This window comes from Arabidopsis thaliana, chromosome 5, assembly GCF_000001735.4.
Source record: "Arabidopsis thaliana chromosome 5, partial sequence".
In the NCBI taxonomy this organism is placed as follows: Eukaryota; Viridiplantae; Streptophyta; class Magnoliopsida; order Brassicales; family Brassicaceae; genus Arabidopsis; species Arabidopsis thaliana.
The window spans coordinates 19,129,611-19,155,608 of record NC_003076.8 but is presented as its reverse complement, the minus strand read 5'-3'; the positions used below and the strand labels follow the sequence as shown (position 1 = coordinate 19,155,608).

Sequence of the window (25,998 nt, the reverse complement as noted above, 5' to 3'; positions counted from 1 at the left end):
TATAATAAATAGAAACCACAAAAGTAATATGTTAAAAACAAATAGAAAAATTTGTTCTAAGAAGCTAAGTCGACGGTGACCTAGTGCATCCACCTAAAACATCTAATAGAAACCAGAAAACGAATATGTACAAAAGAATTAAAAAAAGTGAAAACATGTTTAAAAAAGCGTTAAACGCTACACAGGCGTTTACCTAGTTCATGTACCTAAAACATCTAATAGAGGCCTAGACAATTTTACTTGGTTTAAGCATTTATAACATATTTATAAATATGATATTATACATAAAATTATGTAAAAATATCTATTATAATAGAAAAGTTTTAATTTGTAAACACAATTTAGATAAAATATTTATTTAATTTATATCCAACGATTTATAAACGTTTATAACAATGTATATATATATGTAGACAAATTTAGTTGAAAATTAGTAAAATACACCAAAACGAGTCATATGCAAGTTTAGGCGGTTGTCGTCTAAGTTTATGTCTCTTTCTAGAACACTGGTTTAAAGCTATGAATGTTTATGGTTTTAAGATTTTAGTTTTTGGTTTTGAGATTTTTTTTGTTGACGTTAGATTTTGGTTTTTAAATTTCAGCTTTTGGATTTTGCAAGAAACTAAATAATTAACTAAACAAAATTAGAAGTTAGTCAAAAGAGAAATATAGTCACATTCATGACAAACACTGAAAATCTCTTAAAAGTTTTTTGAAGAGTGCTTCCAAATCTATAAAAACTCTCAAAATCTAAATTCTCTATTTTAGGGAACCACTTTTTCTAATTTATGAATGATTGTAAAATAGAATATGAAAAAAACTAAGTAAAACCATTTTAAAAACCGCAACCATTCACGGCCTAAATCTAAAAACTATTAAGGATTTGTTTGAAAATAAGTTGAAAAGAAAAATAATCATCTACATCAATGAGTGCACAATAAAAGGATTCATAAATCAATAAAAGTTTTGTGTTATTAAAAAAAAAATTGATTGTTGATGAATTAAAATATTATATTATTGGTATATGATTTTATAGACTTTTCTTCACAAAATAAAATCATGAAAATATCATTAAAATAAAGAGATTGTTTGAAAACTTTTAAGAGATTATGAAAAAAAATAATCTAAAAAATTTATAGAAAACTCTAGCGATAGTTTAGAATCTTTCATTCTATGATATTAAGAAAAAAAACAAAAGTTACTTACCCGACTCGACGTTATTAAGAAAATATGTATCAACTTGTATGACTGATTAGCTCCATAGATAGATACACGTTTAGGAGAATAAGAATAAGAATAAGAATAAGAATAAGAGAGGAGAGATTTCAAATGTGACTGCTCTAAATATTTATGAAGTGAATGATTCTATGCAATTAAAACTCTTTTTATAGTGGAAGAAGATAATCTTAATTAATGAAATATTATTTTTCCAAATATTGTTTTTGTTAAAGTTATTGGCTTTCCATATAAATCATGCTTTAAATTCAAATTTGGAAATTACTTAATTGATAAGAAAAATAATATAAAATTTACTTTTTATTTCCATTCATAATGTGCATTTATGTGGGGAAAATAATATGTTGTGTAAAAACATTTCCCAAAGGGATTCATATTTTTTGTAAGTAAACAAACTTCCATAATGGATATATGTAAAGTAAAGTATATTTCCATCTTTATAGGTTTATAATCATAGATTGTAAAGCTAAATCGTTTTCACTTTTAGGAAATATTTACATTTTTGGAAAAAAAAACTTTTATACTCGGTAGATTTAATTAGAATAAAAAGGACTTTTACATTTGTTTTTAAAAGGATTTTTTTTGTTTTGTTTTTAAGCAGTAAAAAGGTTTTGATTATGAGGCAAATCTATATATACATTTTTGCAGCCATTTTAACAAATAAATCTTGGACTTGGACTTATTTACGACTCAATGCCACTGAATTTATGCAGAAATTTTAAATCAAATATTTACCTAACAAAAATATTGCCTAAAATCTCTCTATATTAACTCCACCATTATTTCAAACGAAATCATTCCTAAAATTTCTCTTAAGTATTTATTAATTTTTGGTTTTAATTTGCTGTAATAAAAATTGATTTCAATAATACACAATCTTTTAAGGTAGGATTTTCTTTCCATATTTATTTAATATTTCATTTTTTACAGCATTTAATATTTCGTTTATAAATAACAAATGAATTATTTAGCATTCAAGAGAATTTCTTCTAATCTATCCTTTAATTATATTGACATTACTGATTTTTAAATATATATGAATAGAGATTCAAATCTTCCATATATGTTTATCATCTTCTAAGGAAGTTAAACAATTGTTTTCTGAGTCTAAACTAAAATTTAGGAAACAAAATAAATAAATAAAATCCTTTTAATTATTTTCTACGCTAAACTATATTACACTATGATTTTTAGTTTTGAATCATTCATTTTCAGTGTAATATAAAAAATCTATCTCATATTTTCCGTGTTATAAAAATAATCAATCTCATATTTTTCAGTTAGTAAAATGTACATGTATTAAGATAATATTATTGTTTCAAATAATGTTACAAAACTACCCAATTTAGGCTATTAAATGACGTGAAATACAGGTAATCCAAAAACTCAAGTACATATCAATTACAAATTATGATTAAACTAAATAGTTATTTATAACATTATCTGCATTTAAAATATTGAATTACATTTTGTAGACTTATTTTGTTTTAGTAAGAATTACAAAAAATGTCATTACATAAAAGGCAAAAAAGTATTAATTTTTGAAATATATTATTGAAATATTTTAACTTTATAAACATTAATAATATTTAAACTTATAAAAAGTAATATTTGATGAGAGTTATATGGTGGGACGGGTTTGGATCGATATTAATACATATTTATAATATCATCAACCAAAAGTAATAACACGGTTTAAATCTTATTTTAATATTTTATCAGCATTAGTTTTTTTATTGTACTTATATAAAATTATTAACTTTAATACAAAAAAGATCGTAAAAGTTAACATTATTGCCTATACTAATAAAAACAATTTGCCCGTTGTACCACATATTAAATTCAAAAAATACAAAATAATAGGTTATATAATAATGTTAATCAATTAAGTATATTACATTTTGATTTTTTCTAAAAATTATAGCCCCACGGTGTACTGCGGGTTAAAATCTAGTCTTAATATAATATTGCAGCGAGATTCTGAGAATACATGTTTTATATTTAGCTATCGGAAAATCTAGAATCCAAAATCACAATATAGCAATTAAATTTTTTTCTTATTCTTTTGAATGGCTACCACATATATATCAAAGAGATTACAATATAGTCGAAGGAAAAAAAAAAAAAGAGATTACAATATAGTAATAAATAGACATTTTTTCACGACAGTAAATTGACTCGAACCTTTGTTTTTTTGTCCAAAAACACAGTAAATAGAAATCTGACACCTTACCAGAATCTTTCTCCATCTGTTTCTAATAGTGTAAGAAAGTATTGATATTTTAAATTTATATATATTAACTTTAAGGTAATTTGATAATTACAAAAAAAAAAACCAGTTAGCTCTACACTTAAAAGTCTGATTTATAACCTTTCACTTATTAGTTATTGTTAGGACTTCCACTTATTAATACCTTTCACTTTTCTTTTGATGAATATATTACAATAATAAAATAAAATAAAAAAGAAGCTTTAGTCCTCTATTTTTATTTAACAAAAACGCTCTACAATTCAATAATATTTTTTTTTCCCTCAAATCTTATTATACCATCATCATCAGTTTTTATTTTATACTAATATCAAGTCAATGGAAGTTGACCAGGAATTCTACAAAGCTTGAACTTATACACACTCTTACCTCTAACATCTCTCTCAACCCAATATTCTTCAACCATATACAAACCATCGTAGACATATCGTTTCCCTTTACGATCCAATCTCTCTTCTCCACGAATCACTCTCACTTGACTCTTCTGCCTCATACTAGTAGCCAATGCCAAATTCCCTTTTACCAATTTCTGATCTTCAGTTTTCTTTTGCTTGTTGATCACGTTACCTCCTTCACCCGTATAAACCATCACACCAGAGTTGTATGTATCATTGTATCCATACCCTTCTGATGCCACGATGCTTGTCGTGATTCTATCATCTCCGAGTTTAATGTAGTCGATACCGCACATCGGCTTGGAGTGAAGCCCGACGACCCGAAGTTCGGTTTTGTACTGAAACACATCTCCGATGTTGATTCCAGGAACCGATCCGATTCTCTTCTCCGTGTTCACTTGTTTTCCCATCTTCTCCAACACAGTTAGTGTTTTGAGGTCGATTCTGCTTGTTGCATCCAAAAAATCTCCACCACGTCTTGCTTTTTTATCTCGATCCAACTGGTTGTAAACTTGTTTGAAAAGACTCAATACCTCGAGCACTTTCTCACGAGGAGTAGGATCACAATCAGAGTTTCCGATCTCCACTTTTTGTCTGTGAGATGAAGTTGCATAAGCTACTGTAGTAGCTGCAACAACATGATCCTGACCAGCTGGTTCTCGCTTGGCATTATGTTCAGGAGCTGCAAAGATATGATCTTGATCAGCTGATTCTCGTTTGAGACAAGTTCCTTCAGGTTTAGCCTCAGCAAAACTCAGATTCTCGCCAGAGACATCACCAGTTCTTGGATGCTTGAAGGCCTTCTCAGCTGGATGATTCAAACTCGACGAAACATCGATGTGAGTTCCACAGCCTGGTGGAAAGTCTCGAATGGCGAAGACTAAAGATCGCTTCTGACTCATTCTTCCTATAGAGAAACATCACAAAGTGCACAAAAATCAATTCTTTGAGTAATAAAATCACACAATACAGTTCTACGATTCCAATTCCTAAAACTATCAAACACACACCATAAAGCAAAAAATGAAGAAACGTTTCACAAATGTCCACACAAAAAGCCTTGAAATTTAGCACAGAGATTGAATCTGAGACTCGAATTTGACAGATCTAAACAGAGATGGTATCAAACAGAGTATTGAATATGATATGAACTTGTGTGGTGAGATCTATCATTGAAGAGTGTAAAAGAAGAAACACTACACTCTGATGATGTTCTTTCTCTATGAGCTTCTTCAGATGGTGATAAAAATCCGATTTTTCCACCTGATTTCAAACCAAACTCCATAGATTTTGAGAAAATTCGCATAAACAATCCAAAATCAAAAGACGAAAATGAGTTTTTTCACTCGATTGTTTGGAGAAAAGTAGATGAAACCCAAGCAAAATCAGAACATGGAGATCAAAAGCATTCAGATTTCATTTTCTCGAGAAAACAGAAGATAAATTTAGATGAAATCGAGAGCAATGAACTCAGAAACTCAGAAAAAATCTCAAAATCGGTGAACGGAAACACAAGGAGAGAAGAAAATGTTGACTGATTGAGACCGACGAAGAATTTTAGTGTATACCTGAGAATCTGCGATGTTGAGTTCTTCTTCAACCTCGCCTGCGTTTTTTCTCTCCGTCGCCGGTGAAACGAACAGTTAGCTTAGTTAGTACCCCTCTCTCTCTCTCACTCTCTCCGGCTCCGGCGAAACAAGAATTAGCAGAGATTTTTGAGTTTTTATTATTTTATTGGTTAGTCTGTTCCTATTAAATGTTCTCTGTTTTATAGAAATGTAATTTACACATAGCTTTCTGTTATTAAGGGCCTACACCATTAAGTCGTGTGATTGTTTTATGTAACTTTTAGATAAAAACCAAAATTGTTATATCAAAGTAAGAAAAGAGTAATCTTACTTTAATTAGTAAATAAATAATGCAAACACGCTCATGCTTTTGCTGGTTTCATTGGAAATGAAAAGAAAAAAAGAAGTTATTACATCTTACTATATATACGTATACGTAAAGACATAATATAAAAAGAGTGTTTTACTATTAGAAGTTGGAAAAAATAGAGAAGTTTCTTTCACACTTATTTTTAGGAGAATAAGTCACAAACTTTTTATTTCGTATGCAAGTATGTAAATGGCTAAATGCTTATACCTAACATACAAAATATACTTATTTTTTAAAAAAGCAAATCGTGTTGTTCTAATTGATGAGATTGATAAGGTAGCAAACAAACAAACCTCCATAAGAAAGTGTAATACGCTTCCGGTTACAAAATATTTATATGAAAGGTAAGTTTGCCAAGCAAGAGCCAATTGAGCATTAGCACTACACCACTAGTCAAAGCTTTAGAATGTTTTTCCATGATTTAAAACTTTAGACTCATTGTGTCATCAACGCAAGTCTAAAGTTTGTCATCTCCTTTAGGTTCTCAAACCATTTTCCATTTTCTCCATTTCTTTCTTTGACTTGACGATTGTATTTGTGATCTGCTTTTGCCATCTATCTCATTACATAGATTTTTCAAAAGTTATCTTCCCTTTCGAACATTCTTCTCAACTATTTTCATTTATCTCTTCGCAACTATTTTTATGTTGTTAAGCCCAACTGCAATCACAGTTTAAGTCATGAACTTTGAGAGGGCATGAATTCCGCCTGCTTCTTTAAATGTCTTATGTGTGCTATAAGTCGATGGTTCTCTTATAACAACTACGACAGTAACAATTGCTAGTTTTTTTTTGTTGTTGTATCAATCGCTATAATGTTACATCCTTCGATGAAATTTTGACTTTAGCGGCTCCAGTATTCCTCCACGTCCCTAATCCTTGTGTTAGCATCGTTAGAGATTCATTATACTATGTGTAACCCAATAGACATTGATGCTCCAACGAACATAATTCTTTGTTAACTAGGTAACTACTAATTGTTTGCCCACAAAAAAAAAAAAAGGTAACTACTAATTAGTCTTCTATGCCCTTAACTTCAATTTCCTTCAAAATAAAAACTCAAATTGTATGCAAAAGATGGATCAAAGACTTGCCAAAAAACCTCTTTCTTCTCCGTTACATGAGGAAAGACAACAAGATAATTTACAAAATTAGTTCTCTCAGCCTTTTTAACATGTAAAATAAAAAAAACTAATCACAATTTTAAACTACATTCTTAGGAGTTAGAAGTCTTTTCTCCACTGTTGCATTTCGTATCAAAATGTAAAATATTTTCGGTCTTAAGATACATATTATTCTGACATTTTTAATTTGGATTATTAAAATAGGCTAAATATTACATTATATTTATAATAAGTTTCTCTTAAAAATAGCCAAGTATATTTTTAGAAATTACATTTTGATAAGAATAATATTTGTTTTGACTAAGCTGAAAAAAAAAATCATTTTAATAACATTTCTCCCGAAGGTCTAGGGAATGTGGAGAAGATCATCTCATGATAAAGAGGATCTTTGTATAAATAAATAAACGACGATTTCATTGAAGATGTACAATTAGGAACATAAATTGGAAATTTGATATTCATGATAAGAATTACAATTTATATCAATAGAACTTTTTTATTTTCTCATAGAAAACTTACTTTTATATAAAAATCAAGTTAAATTTATGTTATGACTTTATTTTAAACTAATATTGATAGTTAAATAATTAAAGATATATTTACATATGATAATCATATTAAATGTACCATTTAAAATAAAGTGCTCAGATTAACATATACTAAAATATTATTTAAATTAATAGAAATAATTATATATTTTACATAAAACTTATAAATTAAATCAATAAAAGAACCTTTAAATTAGAAATGAAATTAGTATTGTAAATTTTTAAGACTTCAATTTTAATTTCAAAAACTTTCTGTCAAATTGATTTTTAATAATTGTTCAATTTTTTTTGCTTTATCATTTATTATAACATTTTGTTCAATTCTTCTTCTATTATTTTTTCCTCTCCGTATTGTCAGTCATATTCATTTCCTATGCAAGTATATAAGTGCGTATAAATAATACAATAAAAATCTATATACTTAGATTTATTGCTTTATTTTTGCATTACTAAATATTTTCTCCTCTTATACAAAATAAAAAAGCACAAAATTAAACTTCCAAGAAAACGAAATTTTCTTGTTCGTCGAGTTTAGTAAGAACAAGAAGACATATATAGTAAGACCACCAAAGAGAGCCCTTACATAAAAATCATTCCTTTTTTTTTATATCTGCAAATTGCAATTTCTAATGCATAAAAATCTCATTTGGCCACATTTTCTCAGAAAAGCCTAAAGAGCAAAAGAGTTTTCTCTTCAACAGAGATATATATATATATATATAATCTTAAAAAGTCTGTCTTTGTTCTGAGAAACACAATGAGTTTAACCAATGAGTTTGAGAAACTTTATCTTCTTTCATATCATGTTTAGAAGCTCTGCTTGAGGGAATGAGCCGTTCGACGGCACATCAAGAAGAAGATCCTGATCAGAAATATCATTATCTTCATAGCTAAACACCAGAGGTCCACCACAGCTCACAGGTTTAAAGGAAGATACACTATTCTCTAAATTCTCTTCGGTGTGCTTTGATCTAATCTTCATCACTTCTTTCGGGCTTCTCATCACACCTCTTGTCTCTGGAGAATGCAAAACTCAATATAATCAGAAACAGATAGATATTATAGCAGAAAGTTATGAATTGACATGATTCAAGAATCTTAAGTGACCTGAGAAGTTTTGGTTTAAGCTTTCACAAGGTCTTTCAATGGTTACAAGACTATTATTATTCGATGGACTCAAGCTTGAGACCCTTGATGTTGTAGTAACACAGTCTTCAATCTCTCTTCTCTGCTCATGAAGCAAAGAGTTAAGTGAACAAAAGCAAAAGGTATAGAAACCATTTTTTCAAGAAGAGTATATGATGAAAACCTTGAGCATGTAATAGCTTTCCAACAAATGGGATTTGTTAGGATCTGATAAAGCAAGCTTTGCAAGTGTCTTAATGTCTTCAAGTTTTGCATAAGACGAATTTGTCTCAAAAACACCATCTGCCACAAGTTGCTGAAACAAGGATAAGTTCTCTTTGAATTGAGAACTCTCAAACATGCTTCTGAGGCTGGCAAAAGAGAAAACATCAAGTATAAGAACTCGAAGAAGCCGCTGAAATCAGTAAAACATACTAAAGTTTCATTGAGTTAAGATACCTATCAGGACGATCAACAGAGTCAACTTGAGGAAGTAATTTCATCAGTTTTTGCTGTTCTTCCTCTGTGAAATTTTCTATGAACTCATCAAAGTTGAAAACATCCTGCAGAAAGACATTCCCAAGTCAACTTAAGGCATTCAAATGATTTTTAAAGAAACACAATTGTTGGGAACTGCAAATAGTAGTATAGTACCTTCAAATCTATGCTACAGAGTAGTGAACTATGTCTTCCTAAGACTTGAGATTTGCTCCTGCAACAACAACATTATTAGAATCTCCCCAAGCAAAGCACTCTTTCTTGTCAAGAGGATTACACAAGTTATTTACCTCTTCACTTGCTCCTGCTTCATTGCTTTTCCACCAAATTTAACAGAATGAACTGATGAAGACTTGCTGCTCTCAACTAAGAGTGAGCTAGCTTCAGATTCCTCTTCTCGAGCACCTGAGTGAGGATCTCTCATAAGAACACTACCATGTCCTAACAGCATTGGTGTTTCATTCTCAAAAAGCAAATCTTCCTCTGAAGTACCAGAGAGACAAGAAGATTGCTGTTCTTGTAGAATAGTATAAAGATCCTTTGTGAGCTTTTCAACAGAAGAAGCTGCCTTTGGACGTCCCACACATGTCCTTCTCTTACAAGGAAAAGTCGAGTCCCACGCATTAGATTGTGCACAGCTCTCGGAGTTTGATACAACCGATCCTGAACTCGATCTATTGCTAGCTTCTTCATCCAGAGCCTTCCTCTTGAAACCGGTATGGAATTCCAAGTTAGCTCTTTTCACTGTGAAGTTTTCTTGATATGGTTTCCTCTTGGGAATCTTTTTGTTCAAAGACATTCCCTTAATCATCACCGTTTGAGTTCTATGATCCTCAATCTCAGTCTCATCACCTTCAGCACGAGCATGAAGAGGTGTGTAGTTTACTAATGATCCTTTAGTTCTCCACCTCGAACCACACGCATTGCACAACACCGGCTTCTCTGGTGGCCCGTTTCTCCATAGAGGTGTACCTGTTTGCAACATTTTCACAATGATCAAACACTCAAAATGAAGAACAATGTTCTTTGAAAACCAAAACAATCATGTGAAGTTTTTAACATCAAAGCAAAGCAGAGTCTTGATTCAACATAAGTGAGCAATTCTGACACAAAACTATGAGTTCAGTATTCATTTGATAACATTCAAAGCTCTCAATAAGAGTGATCAAAAGGACCCTACAACGTGTTCTTGTGATCACAAACACAGACACAAACCAAACCGAATCATTTTCTTGTTCATGTCTCTAAGAAACGTTTGCATTATTGAATTGAAGCAGTTCTTGAATAGTCAAATTTCTCAAAAACCAAATCAAAGAAACAAGAACTCACTTGTAACTCCACAGTGATAGCAAGGACCTTGCTTCCCCATCTTTTTTCTCTTTTTTTTCCAAAGTTTTGCAATATACAAATTTTCACAAGAATCAGAGATTTTGTGAAATTGAGTTTAAGATTGTTTTTTCTTGTTTGCTACTAATTGAGCTTATACAAAAAACTGGGTTTTGGGAAGCTTCTTTACGAAGAAAAACCCAGAAAAAATAAAGTTATGGTTTTTGCAGAAGAAAGCCAATAAAAACCCAGAAAAACAAAAAGTGAAAAACCTCCTCCACAAAGAAAAATTGGAGAAATGAAAAAAACAAGAACACAAAGAGAAGATTTTGGTTTATGGGTTTTGCTTTGAGCTAATCAGTCTAATGCAAAAACTCCAATAGAAAAGAGAAGAGAGGCTTATTGAGAGAGGAATCTAACAAATGGCTGTGTAAAAGGGCAAGAGAGAGAGAGAGAGAAATTGGTGAAGGTTTAGAGAAAGAGACTGATTGTTTTTGTGTTAATGTAAAAATGGTTTTGTATTTGTATACAATGGAAAGTTAATATGTTTCAGCTTCCTCTCCTTTACTTTGCTTTTTCATATTAATTTTTGTATGATTACTTAGATTTAGATTTTTCAAATTACTTAGTTACCTAAAATGTTTATTTTTCAATCTGGTTGATGTAGGAAATTAATAACACTATTACACATAATATATTAAGTTAACTAATATTAGCTATTCTATTTTAATTGTGTTTCCATGTGTCTAAACCTCCCCAAATGCTTTGAGCATAATTTATTTCCATTTTTAAAAATATTATTATACATTTTTAATTAATTGAAATGATATCTCAATAATTTAATTTAGAGAAAAACTTCTAATGGTTAGAAAGTGACGATGATGGCTGGAGGAATATTATTGCTTGTGCCTTATGGTTCCTTCCTGTTGACTATAGACTTTTTCTTCCTTGTTTGTTTTTTCTTTTCATATTCCAAAGAAGATCATTTACTTTTAATTGTGACAATGGATATATTTATTATAAGAAGATAAATGTGGTTGAAAATATTATGATAAAATAGTGCAATAGTAGAATAAAATAAAAATACTAATGACTGAAATTTTAACCTATTCTAACTAAAAACACTTTCTTTTGCAACATCTATATTGAAAATAAAATGTAAGTATTATGTTACTTACCTATGTACAACTTATTCTATTGGTCAATCTCATTTATCTGTTTTACATTAGGTAAATGACTAAATGTACTTTATTTTTAATGTTTACTGTATCACAAGGATTTTTGTATTAAAATTTTATTTAAAGTGTTAAACCAAGAAATAAATATTTGAAAAAGGCCAAAATTAGTTTTTGTCCACTTTTTAAAGTTCCAAGTTTAAATATTTGATGTAGTGAATAATTGATTGTCTTTTGATAAAAAGATAAGACTAGGTTAATAAGATTAGCCGATTAGGTTTAACTTATTCTAAAGTATGACGTAAAAAAAAAGTATGACGTTGGTAAATTAATATAAATTTTTGTATATGAAAGAAACAATACAAAATGAAATGGTTTATGAAGTCACCGGCCGTAATGACGACGACGATCATGGACACAACTCTTTTGATTTGGTTAAAGTATTTGTCGTGATGGGCCCCCACCTTTGTGGTTTGTGAATGTGATTAGTGAACTAATTTTTGGTACATTTCTCGGTGTCTACACGTATTTTTATATTCCAAGTCTCTTTTAACTATAGATATTAAAATATTCAATCATCCACGACTAAGATCCACATAATTTTGAGGTTTGGTGAAATTAAAGCATGTTACTCACGATGTGATGTAACAAAAAAATTAGGTTTTTTTTTTATTTAGAGGAAAAAAGCAAATTGTAGAAAACGGTGATTATTGTTACGTAACTCCAAATATAATGTGGAGTCTCAATCAAATAATAGCACTTTCGCAAGATAGAAATATCATTATTTTTCTATTATTACAACGTCAAATAATTTTGTAATGTTTATATATATAAAATTTTGAACCTTCCATTGGACTGCTTGTAGATGACCAATAAAACAAATTTAGTTACATAACAAAACTTTTGTTAAATTACCAAAAACAAAATTTATCTATTTGTATATTTTTAAAAATTGTCATCATCTCTGTTATACAATATCTATGTAACTATATATCCACCGTGTCGGAATTACAGAGTGAAAAATTAACAGAAACGGTGAAAAACTCGTGACCGTAAAGTGGACTATGTGCTAATTTCTTAACAAAGTTTTTGATAGAATTATCAATTATGTAATGATGATAGAATCGGACGGTGGAGACAATGCGATGGAACTAATGGATGAGATAAGGTTAAATAAAAGAAAAGGTAATGCACGAGTAGTGTGGCTTAAATAAGAACAAAGTATATCATATGATGATCTGCTTAAAATTCATACATTCATGCTAATAAAACACAACCACTACAACACAAAATGACAACACTAAATAAATAAATAAATAGCTAAAATAATAGGTCCAAGCTCTTTTATTCCTTTTTATCCGAATAATGTTTACCAAGAAAAAGAAGTTCTACAGTTTTTGTATTTTCATGTAGTTCTTCTCCAAGACTCCAACCATAGTGATTCTGGAATTTCATTCACGAATATATTAGTTTCATCCTATATGCAAGTCCTCTACATTAAAATTGGATTCTCGTTTGAACAATACTTACTATCTATAACAAACTAAGGAATCAGTTCTAGAATCTTCACTTTTTGTGTGCCTTTTATTCTTAGCCTAATGCGATTTAAGCAGCTAAAAACAAAACCAGCTCTTAACATCTAATTGTGAAAGCTTTAGAATAGGAAAAGAACAAATCCTACTTAAGCCATATTTACAAAATCATATTCATATAAAACCATATACTTTTACAATTTAAGGCATCAATTGTGGCTATAACAACTATAAACACAAGTTGCAATTGTGGCTAGAGGAGTTCGCACCCTAGTTTTTCAATTCACATGATGAAACTTTGGACCACTTAATCGCTATAAACTGTTTATCAAATAATTAAGGATCAGAAATGTGGTCAATATCACCAAGAAAAAAAAAACAGTACTGTTGTCACCACAAATGTCTTGTTTTATTTTCTTTGCCACTCTTTGCCTAAGTTTCTTCATTATTTCTTCTTATTCTATCGGCAGAGGTATTCCACTGCATAACAAAAGGGTCCATCAATGAGGTTAACGAAAGCACCATTTACTAATATTAGTTAAGAAGAATATCTTAGTGAACTTACCATTATACTGAGAATTTGAAGGAACACACGTACAAAGCCAATGTAAAGGATCAGCGAATGTACCGCGTAGTCCATGTCACCACAGTGTGCTTTCTCTATTATCTCCTGTGTGTTCACCACTATACATCCCACGAAGAGCAGGAGTCCAAGGTACATCTACAACCAAAAAGATTCATAGAAACGTTGAGAAACCAAAGTAACTACAAGAAGAATAAATCTACTTGTAATATTAGATCGTTAGTAACCTGAATCTCAACTGTCGCAGAGGCAAACTGATCAGAATTCTTGAGCCACGTTAGCAAGGAAAAGCCAGACGAAAGCAGTCCTCCGAGGTAGATATACTCCCTGCGTCTTGCCAGCATTGCCACTGCCGAGAAACAGAAAAATATCACCGCAGTTCCTAAGAACGCGGTGATAAGGATGCTGGAGACATGAGAAAAATGTTAGACCGTGAAAATCCGGAGAGTCAAAATTTTAGTTCCAAGAAAAAAGATATAACTATCATGTTCGTTTTAGATACGTACGTACGTTAGGATAACAAGTTGAAACCTAAAAGCAAAATATAAAAAACATATAGAGATCAATGTCTCGTGTGAAATTGCACCTTGAATCAATATCGATTGTGGACTTGATACATGGACCAACTGAAGCCCCATGAAGAACACCAAAGAGAAGCAGAAGTGAAAACCTTATTTTCTGAATCGAAAGAATTAGCGTCAAAGAAACAAAACAATAACTTAAGGTAAAAGTGACTAAATTAAACCCACACGTACATGTTTATATGGAGGACAAGAAACCACATGCTCCAATAAACTTAAAACCCATCCAAGCTTAGTAATGGTTCCACCGATATTCAAGCGCATGTGAAGGTAAGCTCCAAACGCAGACGCAGCAAGAATACAGAATAAGCTGAAATAAACCTACAAAATTCCACCAAGATCGAAAAGAGAAAGCAGATTAATGAATACACATCACTACTAGTACTTTTACGTGTCTCGTTTTTAATTCTTATGCATTTCTTGAATAATGTATTTTTGTTTTTTCATTGACAACAAGTGGATCGAGAGCCTTGGACCATTCTAAGATTTGCAAAGAGTGGATATTCTTGTCATTTGAACATTCATACTAGCTAGCCAACAATCACTGATATCGCAATGATTAAAAGATTCCCACCATAGTTCTTAAATCACACATTAAATCTTTAAAATCACTAGACCACTTGAATTAATTTTTGTAGTAATATTTTATCAGTAATCTTTATTCGTTTTCGCAAACTTAATTATCAGAGCTTAAAGGTGAAAATAGGTGAAAATGAAGAAAAATGTAACCTTTATTTCTAGGCTAAAGGTGAAAATAGGTAAGAAGAGAGTCATTTCTCAACTAACGGTTAGAGGTTTAACTTCACCTTCGGTTGGATTAGAGTTTTACGTAGGATTGCCAAAAAATGCAACCTCTATTTCTATCAACAAGTTCATCTTATAAAAATATAATACAATAGTTTGAGATAGACTCTATTTTTGCTAAAAATCTCTTCATGGTTCATTTGGTGTACAAAAACAACCCAACACATAAAAGTTTATGTAAATGGTATTTCAACGGCTCTTGTGTGTATCTGAAAGATGTCACAGAAGAGGGAGTTTGAAGAAGGGAAATCTTGATTTGAAGGCGGCTCATCAAAGGATAAGCGTAGAAAATTCAAAAGTGTGGTTCAGGAGGCAATGAGATTGCAAATTGAGAAACATTTTCTCGAAAATATGTTCTAGATCCCTTGATTTATAAAGTGGTCAAAAAAGAAATAGATTTTACTCTTGAAAAGCATCTAACAATCTGTGATTCATCTTTTGGAATAGAAAAACCTACCGTTAAAATTATTGTATAATCTATTGTTTCATGTGTTTACTTTAATTATGGAATTGGGAAGTTACCTTTTACCATTTAACTTTGAGATTAAGGATCTGTATTTAGGATAAATATAGAATTCTTAATTAATAGTCGTTAATCACAAAAAGAGAAAAATATAGATACATTTTTTATAATTTTCTTTTTGAAAACTACATTTAATTGTATAGTCATAATACTGACAACACTCTCTTAGCGTAATTCTAGCTCTCAGGTTTTTGAGAATCCATATTCAAACAGAGAGAAGTAAAGATTTGAATAATAATTTTTTCATATAAACGTATAAAGAAAGCTTAAATAAATAAGAAACTAAACTAATAGGGTGTTATTGGTTTATGATTTCAAAAGAGTTTTAGTGACTTAAAATGTCATGTAGAATATGTTGCTATTCAATTAAAAAATTTTAAAGTTTGTTAAAATTTTGTGTTATTTATTTAAGATTTGTAAAAAATAATCTAAAATCTTCATAAATCTGGAGCTATTAGATGCATACTTTTATAAAGTGAGTAAATCTTTTATGTTATTCAATTAAAATAAAAGAATCTCTCATTGTAATGAATTAAATTATTATGTTATTGGTTTATAACTTTCTACATTTTTTTTCATGACAAAATAAAGTCATAAAAGTCATGAAAAATATTATCAAAAGATAGAAATTGTTTGAGATACTTTACAAGAATATGAAAAACTAATCACAAGATTATAAAAAAACTCTCTAATTCCCTCTTCACTATCTTTCTAAGTTTCCTTCTCCACAAAAAGAAAAAAAAAAGAACAAAGCAAAACAAACCTTAAAGAACAGAAATGTAATCGAAACAACAACTAAAGAAAACGAAACGGATCTCACGTCTCGAACCACGAAACCACTGTTCGTGCTAGAGGAAGTATTAACGAAGAGATTACCCGCATAAGATGACTCTGAATCGCCGGAGAGATCCGACTGAAGTCTTTAAGCCCGTCCATGATCTGTTTCTTTTAATGGTAAGATTTTTATGGAGTGAAACAAGTATAATAGTGAAACAAGTATAATGGAGAACGAAGAAAAACAAGTGTTTTCTTTGTTTGAGAGAGTAACGAGTCTTTTGTTAGACAATAATACCCTTTGTGACCTATGTCGATGTCGCATTGCATGAGTTGAAATTTGGCCGCAAAAAAAGCAAATTTGATTTTCCACGAAACGAACCTTTAAGAGCCATCCACTTCAAGATTTTTCAAGGTTATTGTTGGAGTTGTTTTGTCGAGAAGCAAATGAAATATCTTGAAAGAGATGAGTCAGCAACTGGTCAAATTGCAAACCAACGTTGGTTAACGAGCAAACCGGAATGAAGAACCCAAATCCAATGTCATATGATCAAATATCTCTTGACCAGAGTAGTTCCTTGCTGTTTCCTAGAAAAAAAAAGGAACTAATGCAAGAATTTACGGTTCCAATTTCCCTAGTTCTTTTAAAAAATCAAACAAAGAAAAAACAGAGATGTAATTGTTTTATTCAAATATTTTGTTCTCGTTTTTGGCTTCATTTCCTTCTGTTACATCTATTAAGTATTAACAGAACTTCTAGGGGTTGGTTCATGTTTTGCATTTCTGGCCAGTGATTTTTAATTTTCTTTTCTTTTAGATCCTTTTGCAAGTTGCAATCATGTTATCATGGATTGCAAAAGGAGTGTATCAAAAACCCAATTGAAAATGCTACACACGTTAATGTGCTAATCCTAGATTGCCTTGGACCAGAAGTCAGAACATATGCAAGTATATAACTAGTATTGTCTCCATCGTCGGTTTGTCGGATGGATTCAAACTTAAGATCGGGTCATGAGCTCCGAGGTCTAGACTCTATGCAAAACATAACGTCGTTTTTAAAGTGAGAAGGAAAATCTGATGTATATTCCTTGCCATTTGCCGTACCACAACATTCTATTGGGAACAAATTTTGACAAAAAGCTCCAACCAGACGTTTGACAAAAGGCTAAACGCCATTTATTTGCAATTTTCAAATCCACGTTTCACGAGAATGCAGGTTTTTACACACTTATCATGGAAATTGCAAGTTATTTTTCGATTACAACTTCCAAGCAATAGCAAATGTTGCAACTGTGAGAATCTGAAATGCACACATTTTAGAAAATTTAAACAGGATTATCATTTTCCTACATTATTCTTAGCTTGGTAAGATGCAATCAGTAGAACCAAACTCTTAAAGAACAAAAGTTTATGAAAAGAAGAACAACACTCGAGTCATTTACAATCTGAAGATGGTACTTGTGCAGAAGTGAAACAAGCAGATCCTTTTTAGTGGAAACATGTCTGGTCACCAATAGAGAGTGCTAACAAGTAATATCTTCAAAGTGGCCACACACGATAACAACCATAAAGTTAAATTTACTTTACATCCCCTCAGTTTCTCCTTTTCTTCTTCTTCTCTTCTTTATCTGCTGAGTTCTTCAACTGCATAACAAAAGAGTCCGTCAATGACGGTTTACTAACAAATAAAGTGTACCATTTTCTTATACCAGCGACAAATGAACTTACCATTATGATGAGAATCCGAACAAACACAGCTACAAAGTCAGTGAAAAGGGTCAACGAATGTTTTACATAGTCCATGTCACCGAGGTGTGCCTTTTCTATAATCTCTTGTGTGTCCACCACCATGTATCCCACAAAGATCAAAAGTCCAAAGTACAACTGCAACCAGAGACGTATTCATAACAATGGTGAGATGTCTGAGAAAGTAAGACAAAGAACAGATCATTCTAAAACAGAGGCATTCGGTTTACCTCAAACTTAAAGATAGATGCAGAGCCACCAAAGATTGAAGAGGCAAACTGGAGCCACATTAGCATAGACAAGCCAGATGAAAGCAGTCCTCCAAGGTAGAGATACTCCCTGCGTCTTGCTAACATTGCTGCTGCTGAGAAACAGACAAACGCTATCGCAGTTCCAACAAATGCAGTGATAAGGATGCTGGAGAACCAAAAGAAAGATATAAAGGTCAGCTCCTAGAATAGTCTAACAGAAAATTAACATTGAACAACAAGAATCAAATTGCATAACCATAACACACCTTGGGTCAACATCAATTGCCACTTTGATCAAGGGGCCAACAGAAGCACCTTCAAGAACAGCAGACACAAACAGAAGAGAAAGCCTTTTTTGCTGCATCAAAACAAACAACAATGTCAGGAAAACGAAACTTTAGTACAATAAGAAAGCAGCCAATTCACTATTGGGTTGGGTAAATCGAGCCCACGTACGTGTTCATAAGGAGGACATGAAAGGAGCCAAATCATAGTTCCAATACATCCAATCGTTGTAAGAATACCGCCGATATTCCAGAGCACATGGAGGTAAGCTCCAAAGGCAGACGCCACAAGAGCACAACATAAGGTCAAATAAACCTACAAAGATTCCACCACAAATAATAAGAACCAATGAGCATTTGTAACATGAGTGAGTATACAAATCACATTCCCTTCTGCAAATGGAACATGACAAATGAACAAGAGGATCTTAACAATAATAAGCAGAGTAAAGTATAACGAAAGATCTCCACAGAATCATAATCAAGTAAGTATCAACAAACTAAATCATGGAAAGACCCAATTAGAAACCCTAGATAAAGTACGATCGCAACGATTCGTTCAACGGAAACCAAATCATAGAAATTAGATGAAATATAGAAACATAGAGCGATCAATAGCACGAAAACGAAACGAATCTCAATCTATCGACTCTAATCTAGACATCGCGGTTTGGTGTGTGATATGAATAGACATCGGCGGCGAAGAAACTTACCCGTTTAAGATGATTCTGAACGGCTGGAGAAATCTGACGGAAGTTTTTAAGAGAATCATAGCTCCAGCTTCTGCTACCAGGTTGAGAATCGAAGAAGGAAGAGAACGCATCCATTGTTTCGTTTTTTTTGCTTGACTTTGAGAATCGATTAATGAAAATATTAGTTAGAAAATAAAGACTTTCGTTATTTATAATGGGCCTTATGATTGGGGACTAAATTGACAATAATACCCTTACTGCTTATGTGTAGTTATTACGCATTCGCTACACGTGTAGGGGCATTAAACACGGAGAAGGGTAGTTCTGGAAACTTCTTGAACGTTGAGATCGTCGTCGTCGTAATGAGTTGAAACTTTGCCGCGAAGCAAATGAAATATCTAAATCGTCATCTAACCAATAAGAATCATCCACGTGGATTTTTCACTTAGTTTACATATTATTGTTTAAGCTTAGGAATAAATTTGTTTTAGTTTTGTGATAAAGTATTTTGGATAACAGTATTTATTAATTTACAAAGACTTTTCTATAATCTTTCTCTATTATTTTCAGTTGCATCAAAAGTTTAACAAACTAATAAAGAAAAGACCAAGGACATTTTCATATCGTCTAGTCAATTCGTAAATCATGGGTCGAGAGTATGGTTAAATGTCAGGTTTTGAATTCTAGTTCTATATGGGCTGATCGCAAAGCCCATTAACAGTCTCGTTTATCTTTCTATTTTTGCTTACAGAAAACATCACGTAGTTTCTTCCTTAAACTGAATTAAAAAAGGAAAACGACATACAATCCAAGTTTCTAACGATAACAACATCTCTTTCACTTCCTTCATAGCTCATTTCAAACCACACATTCAAACTAACTCTGCAAAAAAAAAAAAAACTCAGAGCAGAGGAGATCGAGAGAGACAAAGAGAGAGAGAGAGAGAGAGAGAGATCTTAACAAAAAAATGTCTATATCCATGGCGTTATTCTCTCCGCCGATCTCTTCCTCACTTCAGAACCCTAATCTCATCCCCAAGATCTCAACCTCTCTTCTCTCCACCAAGCGTTTCTCTCTAATCTCCGTCCCTAGAGCTTCCTCCGACAATGGTACGACTTCCCCCGTCGTGGAGATTCCGAAGCCTGCTTCTGTGGCTGTAGAGGAAGTTCCAGTTAAATCTCCAGCCGAAAGCTCCTCCGCTTCTGAAAACGGCGCCGTTGGAGGTGAAGCGACTGATTCGAGTACTGAGACGGTAATCAAATATCAGAATGCGAAGTGGGTTAATGGAACTTGGGATCTGAAACAGTTCGAGAAAGATGGCAAAACTGATTGGGATTCTGTTATCGTTTCTGGTTAGATCCTTTTAAAACTTCAGTTCAGTACAGATTCTTTGAATACTTGATATATGTCTATGCTTTGTTATTAGGAAGATTCTGCTTTGGTTTCTTATAGTGGTGTGTAAGAAGAGGAGTGTTTGTTGTGTAAATGTGTTGATTATGTATTTTTATAGAGGCAAAGAGGAGAAAATGGCTTGAAGATAACCCGGAAACAACGAGTAACGACGAGCTTGTTGTCTTCGATACTTCGATTATTCCATGGTGGGCATGGATGAAGAGATACCATCTACCTGAAGCTGAACTTCTCAATGGTGATTTTCAAAACACTTATGATCTAACACTTAGATATAGTACACTTAACATTTTGTGCATCTAAGTTGTTGTCTTGGTGGTGTAGGTCGTGCTGCGATGATAGGGTTCTTCATGGCTTACTTTGTTGATAGTCTTACCGGAGTAGGACTTGTTGATCAAATGGGAAATTTCTTCTGCAAAACACTCTTGTTTGTGGCTGTAGCTGGAGTTCTCTTCATCCGTAAGAATGAAGATTTAGACAAACTTAAGGATCTGTTCGATGAGACTACGTTATATGACAAACAATGGCAAGCTGCATGGAAAGAGCCAGATTCATCAACAGTTTCTTCAAAGAAGTGAACAAGTTCTTACAATCTTTCATTTTCCTTTTTTTGTTATGCAATAATCTGTGAATCAGTGAAAGTTTATCTCTACTGAACTACTGATCTTCAGATTTTGTAATCTTTCTGCTTTAAAAATCTCTATGAAGTAGTCTCAAAGATAATGTATCGAAGGTCTTTGACTTGTAAAGCAGACCTATTTCGTTTTGACGCTTGATAATTTAATCAATAAGAGATTTTATTTTTTTTAATATGCTTTCTACTGTTAATACATCATCAAATAGTAGCGTTTCCAGATGGATGTTTGTGAAAAGTCATCAAGTAAGTCATATTTGTGAATTAATCAAAACCGCACTTCATCAACCAACCAACCAACCTCCAAAGAATTTGGGCTTCAGTACTAACGTCCTTTAAGGGTGTAACACATTACTGCTCTGCTCTTATTGCCGCAACTAATTTGACTCAATTTTAAGTACAAAATGGACCATTAAACTGTTGTCACTTGTCAGGACCACCGGCCCAAAATTAGTAGGGACCTTAGGACAGTTTGATATTAGTCTTTTAGTAAAAAAAAAGTTTTTTTTGTTTATCTATAAGAAAATACAATATTTTTTTAATAGATCTTAATTTTCTAAAATATCAACAGTCTATGTTTATTTTTGTGTCTGATTTAAAAAAAATTAGTTAGTTATCAAAACTTAAAACAAAAATATTAGGTCCAGGACTTTGGCATCTCCCACTTTCTTGAAAAACATGGATACTGTATGGACCTTCTTGTTTACTATTGTCATAATCTTTTTTCTCATAATCTTTTTACTATACTCATAATCTCTCCTCCTCATAATACATCTCCCACTTTCTTAACACCTCATAAGTCTTCTCATAATCTTTTTACTATCATAAAAGTTTCTGCTTGTATTGGAATGAAAGAATTTGACCATTTAATTTGGAATTCTAAACCCAATATAAAATTATAAACCACTCTTACTAGAGCCAGGATCCCAGTTTCAAATTTAATATACGTAACATGCATGATTTGGCCATGTCTTATGGATATGCTAATCCATTTCTTTTTTTTAGGCGAACATTATATAGTTTACATTATTGGATTGTTGGATGGCGTACGTACTTAATTAGTTTCAAAATTTGATAATATACATGATTAGATCATGTCTTATGGTTTATATAAAAGTAATTATGTTAATCCATAATTCTTATTTAGACCGCCTTTATACTATTGGATTTTTGTTTGTCCTACGTGATTGATTAGACTACTAAAATGTGACCAGAATTATTATAATTCTTCGTTTATCCCAAAAGGTATATGACCCATATTGAAATTATTATCAAACACACTCTACATGAATCTTGAATATATAGATAAATACAGTAATTAGTCCCCTTGCTAGTTGGGTTATCATATTAATATTTATTTATTGCAAGATCTTGAAGACTATGAGATCTTGACATCTGTATGGATTATGAAAATGAAAGATCCAATTTGAAAATTATATCTTATACAAATAAATATCATTCTTAGTATCTTTTGAGTATGTTAAATCTTGACTCTACAAGTACTAGTTACCTCTCTACACTTTTTTTTTCTTACAGTTATAAACTTACATAAAAACAAAATTCGAGTCTAAATATTTTTCTTTTAATAAAAAAACAAAAACAAAACAAAATCATTGCAGAATTGTAAGAAAACTTGTAAAAATGATTAACTTTCTTAACCAATAAAAAAGGAAAGTTGAAAGTTGAAATTTCGAAACTAAAATGTCAAACAACAATAATGGCTTTGTTTTCTTCCCACACTGTAATAAAAATAAAATAAAAATGGGGTTGGTAGAAAAAAAGAGGTAAAAATGACAAGGATGTGTTTCACACGCGTTCAGACCCTCACACGTGCGACGATCATGTTATAAACAAACTCTCTCATAATTTCCCCAATCGGAGGCCTCTGACGAACAAAAAAAGCCCAGCAAAGTCTGAAGTTAATCTCAGCCGTCCGATCAATTCATCTACCATCGTGGTCAGAGATCTTCTTCTTCGTCTCTCTCTCGTTTCTCAAAAATCAAAATCCCTTCCTCTCTCTCTCTCACCGAGCCGGCGAGCCCGTTCTCTCGGTGGTAAGTGCTCAATTTTTCGATTTCACCATTCAGTTTCTGGGTTCGGAGATTCTCGAGCCGCTCCTACATTACCTGTTTAATTTCCGATTTAATATTCAAAATTTTGTTAATCTGAATTCGATTGCCACATAGCTGCTGCTTATTTTTTCTAGGGTTTATACTTATTCAATTATCGTGTTCGTCTTTTAATTCAATTTTTGTTGGGTTTTGTTTTTGATTGAATCATTGTAGTTTTTAAAGATGCTTATGATGATGATGGGGAGTGAGTAATATCAGAAATCAAGCTTTTTCACAATCTCAGAAATTGTAGTAGAGTTTGGCGATTTTATCAACCTCCGGAACAAGCTTCTTCTTCTTCGTTTTACTCTTGTCATCCGTAAATGGGTTGTTTCCATTCCACGGCTGCCAGAGAATTTCCCGATCACGAAAACCCTGTGAAGCTTGCTTCTGAGACTGCTTGTAAGTTTACTTGCACTATACGTTTCGTTTTCTCTTCTTTGCTTTATTCTCAAAGAGCATGAGCATAAAGATCTCTCTTTTATCAATTGTTAACTGATATGAGAATCTGTTTTCGCCATTTATTGAATCCGAAAAATGGTTCTTTCATTCATAATCTATTTGATCTACAACTTTGTTAAATGATGCTTGTTGTTACTTAAGTCATCACATAAACCTATTTCAATAGTTTCTTGGATCATTAGTGTAGTTTACTTCTACTTTCAAATGGAATCTTAATCAGAGAAAGTTTTCAAGAACCATCACTTTCGATTTTTGTTTTGGTGATATACATGATGTTGATGAGAAATCTCGCAGTGTGGCTAATTATTTGTTTGTTTTTCTAGTTAGTGTTAGTGAAGTTGAAGCATTGTATGAATTGTTCAAGAGCATAAGCAGCTCGGTTGTTGACGATGGCTTGATAAACAAGGTAATGATAAATCTCATAGCCCTTTGATTATTTCGCACCTCATGGGAGAATCTTGAATGCGTGATGTACAGTGACATAATAATATTCATTGCACCATTATCCATATTCCGTATTATTTGTCAACTTTCTTGACTTTCACAAATTTATTATTGAATCTCCATGCTGAGCTGTGGGCTCCTTATTGCTCACCAAGTCTCTGTGTTGATGATAGTTGACTTGAATTTTAATTCCATTTTTTATATTGGTTTGCTTATAAAAATTGATGTTTTCTTGGCCCACTCTTGGATATTGTTACTTATTTTCTCGACCAACTTGTTATGCAGGAAGAGTTTCAACTTGCTTTGTTCAAGAACAGAAAGAAAGAAAATTTGTTTGCCAATAGGGTAAATTCTAAGTTTCTTTGGCCTTAGTAACTTTGTAGTTAGTCGTAACGATTAGTTCTATTATAAGTAGTTAATGGTAATGCTCTTTTTTCCAGATATTTGATTTATTTGATGTTAAACGAAAAGGCGTAATTGATTTTGGAGACTTTGTGAGATCACTCAATGTTTTCCATCCTAATGCTTCCCTAGAGGAGAAAACAGACTGTAAGTTGACCCATAAACGAGTTTATATCCATCGTCGTTTCTCTAAAGCCTTGCTGTACTTTTATTCATGTTATTCTGTATTTCATATATCAGTTACCTTTAGGCTTTACGACATGGACTGCACAGGCTTCATTGAGCGCCAAGAGGTAAACAATGGTCCTATATCTTCACATTCCATTCCCAAACAATCTATGTTTCAAAGACTTTCAGTATTATGGATTCTGCATCATCTATAAGTAATCATAATTGTGTATGCGTTTTTGGCAGGTGAAGCAGATGTTGATTGCACTTCTCTGCGAATCTGAAATGAAACTGGCTGATGATACAATAGAGATGATACTTGATCAGGTTTACTTGTTGTCTATTACAAGTTTGTTTTCTGTCAAAAGAAAGACTGTTTTATGAAACTCGAGTTTTTTTTTCTTTTCGTGAACAGACATTTGAGGACGCAGATGTGGATCGGGATGGAAAGATTGATAAGACAGAATGGAGCAATTTCGTTATCAAAAACCCATCTTTGCTTAAAATCATGACTCTTCCGTATCTCAGGTATGTCTCCTTACTATGATACTTCCATCTATTTGGCCAGTTTTGGTGCCATTTTCCAAGTTTGAGGACTTAAAAACTCAATTTTAGGGATATAACGACGACATTTCCGAGTTTCGTATTTAACTCGGAGGTGGACGAGATTGCGACGTGAAAGAGACAAGACAAGCTGGTTTATAGAGACCAAGTCGTAGGCTGGACCAAGAATAAAAAGAAGATTGATTCCAACAATGTTATATAGCAGGATCGAGCTCTATTTCCTTTGGAATTTTTAGTCTATTGGATTTCAATTTCATGTATTGCGATTACTTTTGGCTCTCTTTCTTTAACAGTTTTGAATACTCAAGTTGTAGTTCTACGAAAAGATTAATATAAAACCACAATTTCTGATTAAAGATTTGATTTTGCTCATAAATTATTCCAACACTTTATGTTTTAT

General features: G+C 32.0%; 6 protein-coding genes and 1 non-coding gene across 10 annotated transcripts; 3 read left to right on the top strand and 4 right to left on the bottom strand.

Moving 5' to 3' along the window:
• Positions 1–3,695: 3,695 nt before the first annotated feature.
• On the bottom strand, positions 3,696–5,671 carry AT5G47150 (YDG/SRA domain-containing protein). Its single transcript, NM_124086.3, has 2 exons — positions 5,469–5,671; positions 3,696–4,807 (listed from the first exon to the last, which is right to left on the bottom strand). The coding sequence occupies exon 2, from the start codon at positions 4,800–4,802 to the stop codon at positions 3,816–3,818; it is 987 nt and encodes a 328-aa protein (NP_199526.1). The 5' UTR covers positions 4,803–4,807; positions 5,469–5,671; the 3' UTR covers positions 3,696–3,815.
• A 2,280-nt stretch (positions 5,672–7,951) lies between these two features.
• GATA27 (GATA transcription factor 27) lies at positions 7,952–11,008 on the bottom strand. Its single transcript, NM_124085.5, has 7 exons — positions 10,462–11,008; positions 9,423–10,104; positions 9,289–9,346; positions 9,094–9,197; positions 8,819–9,005; positions 8,617–8,737; positions 7,952–8,526 (listed from the first exon to the last, which is right to left on the bottom strand). Exons 1-7 carry the CDS (start codon positions 10,499–10,501, stop codon positions 8,306–8,308), a joined length of 1,413 nt encoding a protein of 470 aa, NP_199525.2. The 5' UTR covers positions 10,502–11,008; the 3' UTR covers positions 7,952–8,305.
• Positions 11,009–13,324: 2,316 nt separating this feature from the next.
• Positions 13,325–16,769, bottom strand: AT5G47130 (Bax inhibitor-1 family protein). Of its 3 annotated transcripts, none has more exons than NM_001344710.1 (6): positions 16,533–16,769; positions 14,504–14,650; positions 14,335–14,426; positions 13,976–14,153; positions 13,731–13,886; positions 13,325–13,645 (listed from the first exon to the last, which is right to left on the bottom strand). In NM_001344710.1, exons 1-6 carry the CDS (start codon positions 16,590–16,592, stop codon positions 13,598–13,600), a joined length of 681 nt encoding a protein of 226 aa, NP_001332047.1. In that variant the 5' UTR covers positions 16,593–16,769; the 3' UTR covers positions 13,325–13,597. The 3 variants fall into 3 exon arrangements, with proteins under 3 accessions (NP_001332047.1, NP_199524.1, NP_001318751.1); NM_001344709.1 differs by having other exon boundaries at positions 13,377–13,645; positions 16,533–16,587; NM_124084.2 differs by lacking the exon at positions 16,533–16,769 and having other exon boundaries at positions 14,504–14,734.
• AT5G06955 lies at positions 14,613–14,811 on the top strand. The gene has a single exon (NR_142963.1). It is a non-coding gene; the product is annotated as an other RNA (non-coding RNA).
• Positions 16,770–17,583: 814 nt separating the features above from the next.
• On the bottom strand, positions 17,584–19,657 carry BI1 (BAX inhibitor 1). The gene is made up of 6 exons (NM_124083.3): positions 19,425–19,657; positions 18,884–19,027; positions 18,694–18,785; positions 18,407–18,593; positions 18,159–18,314; positions 17,584–18,074 (listed from the first exon to the last, which is right to left on the bottom strand). Exons 1-6 carry the CDS (start codon positions 19,536–19,538, stop codon positions 18,024–18,026), a joined length of 744 nt encoding a protein of 247 aa, NP_199523.1. The 5' UTR covers positions 19,539–19,657; the 3' UTR covers positions 17,584–18,023.
• A 537-nt stretch (positions 19,658–20,194) lies between these two features.
• LIL3:2 (Chlorophyll A-B binding family protein) lies at positions 20,195–21,623 on the top strand. The gene is made up of 3 exons (NM_124082.5): positions 20,195–20,755; positions 20,914–21,051; positions 21,138–21,623. The coding sequence occupies exons 1-3, from the start codon at positions 20,371–20,373 to the stop codon at positions 21,389–21,391; spliced, it is 777 nt and encodes a 258-aa protein (NP_199522.2). The 5' UTR covers positions 20,195–20,370; the 3' UTR covers positions 21,392–21,623.
• Positions 21,624–23,304: 1,681 nt separating this feature from the next.
• CBL9 (calcineurin B-like protein 9) lies at positions 23,305–25,969 on the top strand. Of its 2 annotated transcripts, NM_124081.4 has the most exons (9): positions 23,305–23,501; positions 23,733–23,960; positions 24,344–24,426; positions 24,750–24,809; positions 24,905–25,013; positions 25,107–25,159; positions 25,281–25,361; positions 25,450–25,562; positions 25,650–25,969. In NM_124081.4, the coding sequence occupies exons 2-9, from the start codon at positions 23,882–23,884 to the stop codon at positions 25,711–25,713; spliced, it is 642 nt and encodes a 213-aa protein (NP_199521.1). In that variant the 5' UTR covers positions 23,305–23,501; positions 23,733–23,881; the 3' UTR covers positions 25,714–25,969. The 2 variants fall into 2 exon arrangements, with proteins under 2 accessions (NP_199521.1, NP_001330804.1); NM_001344708.1 differs by having other exon boundaries at positions 23,326–23,501; positions 25,281–25,562.
• Positions 25,970–25,998: the final 29 nt, after the last annotated feature.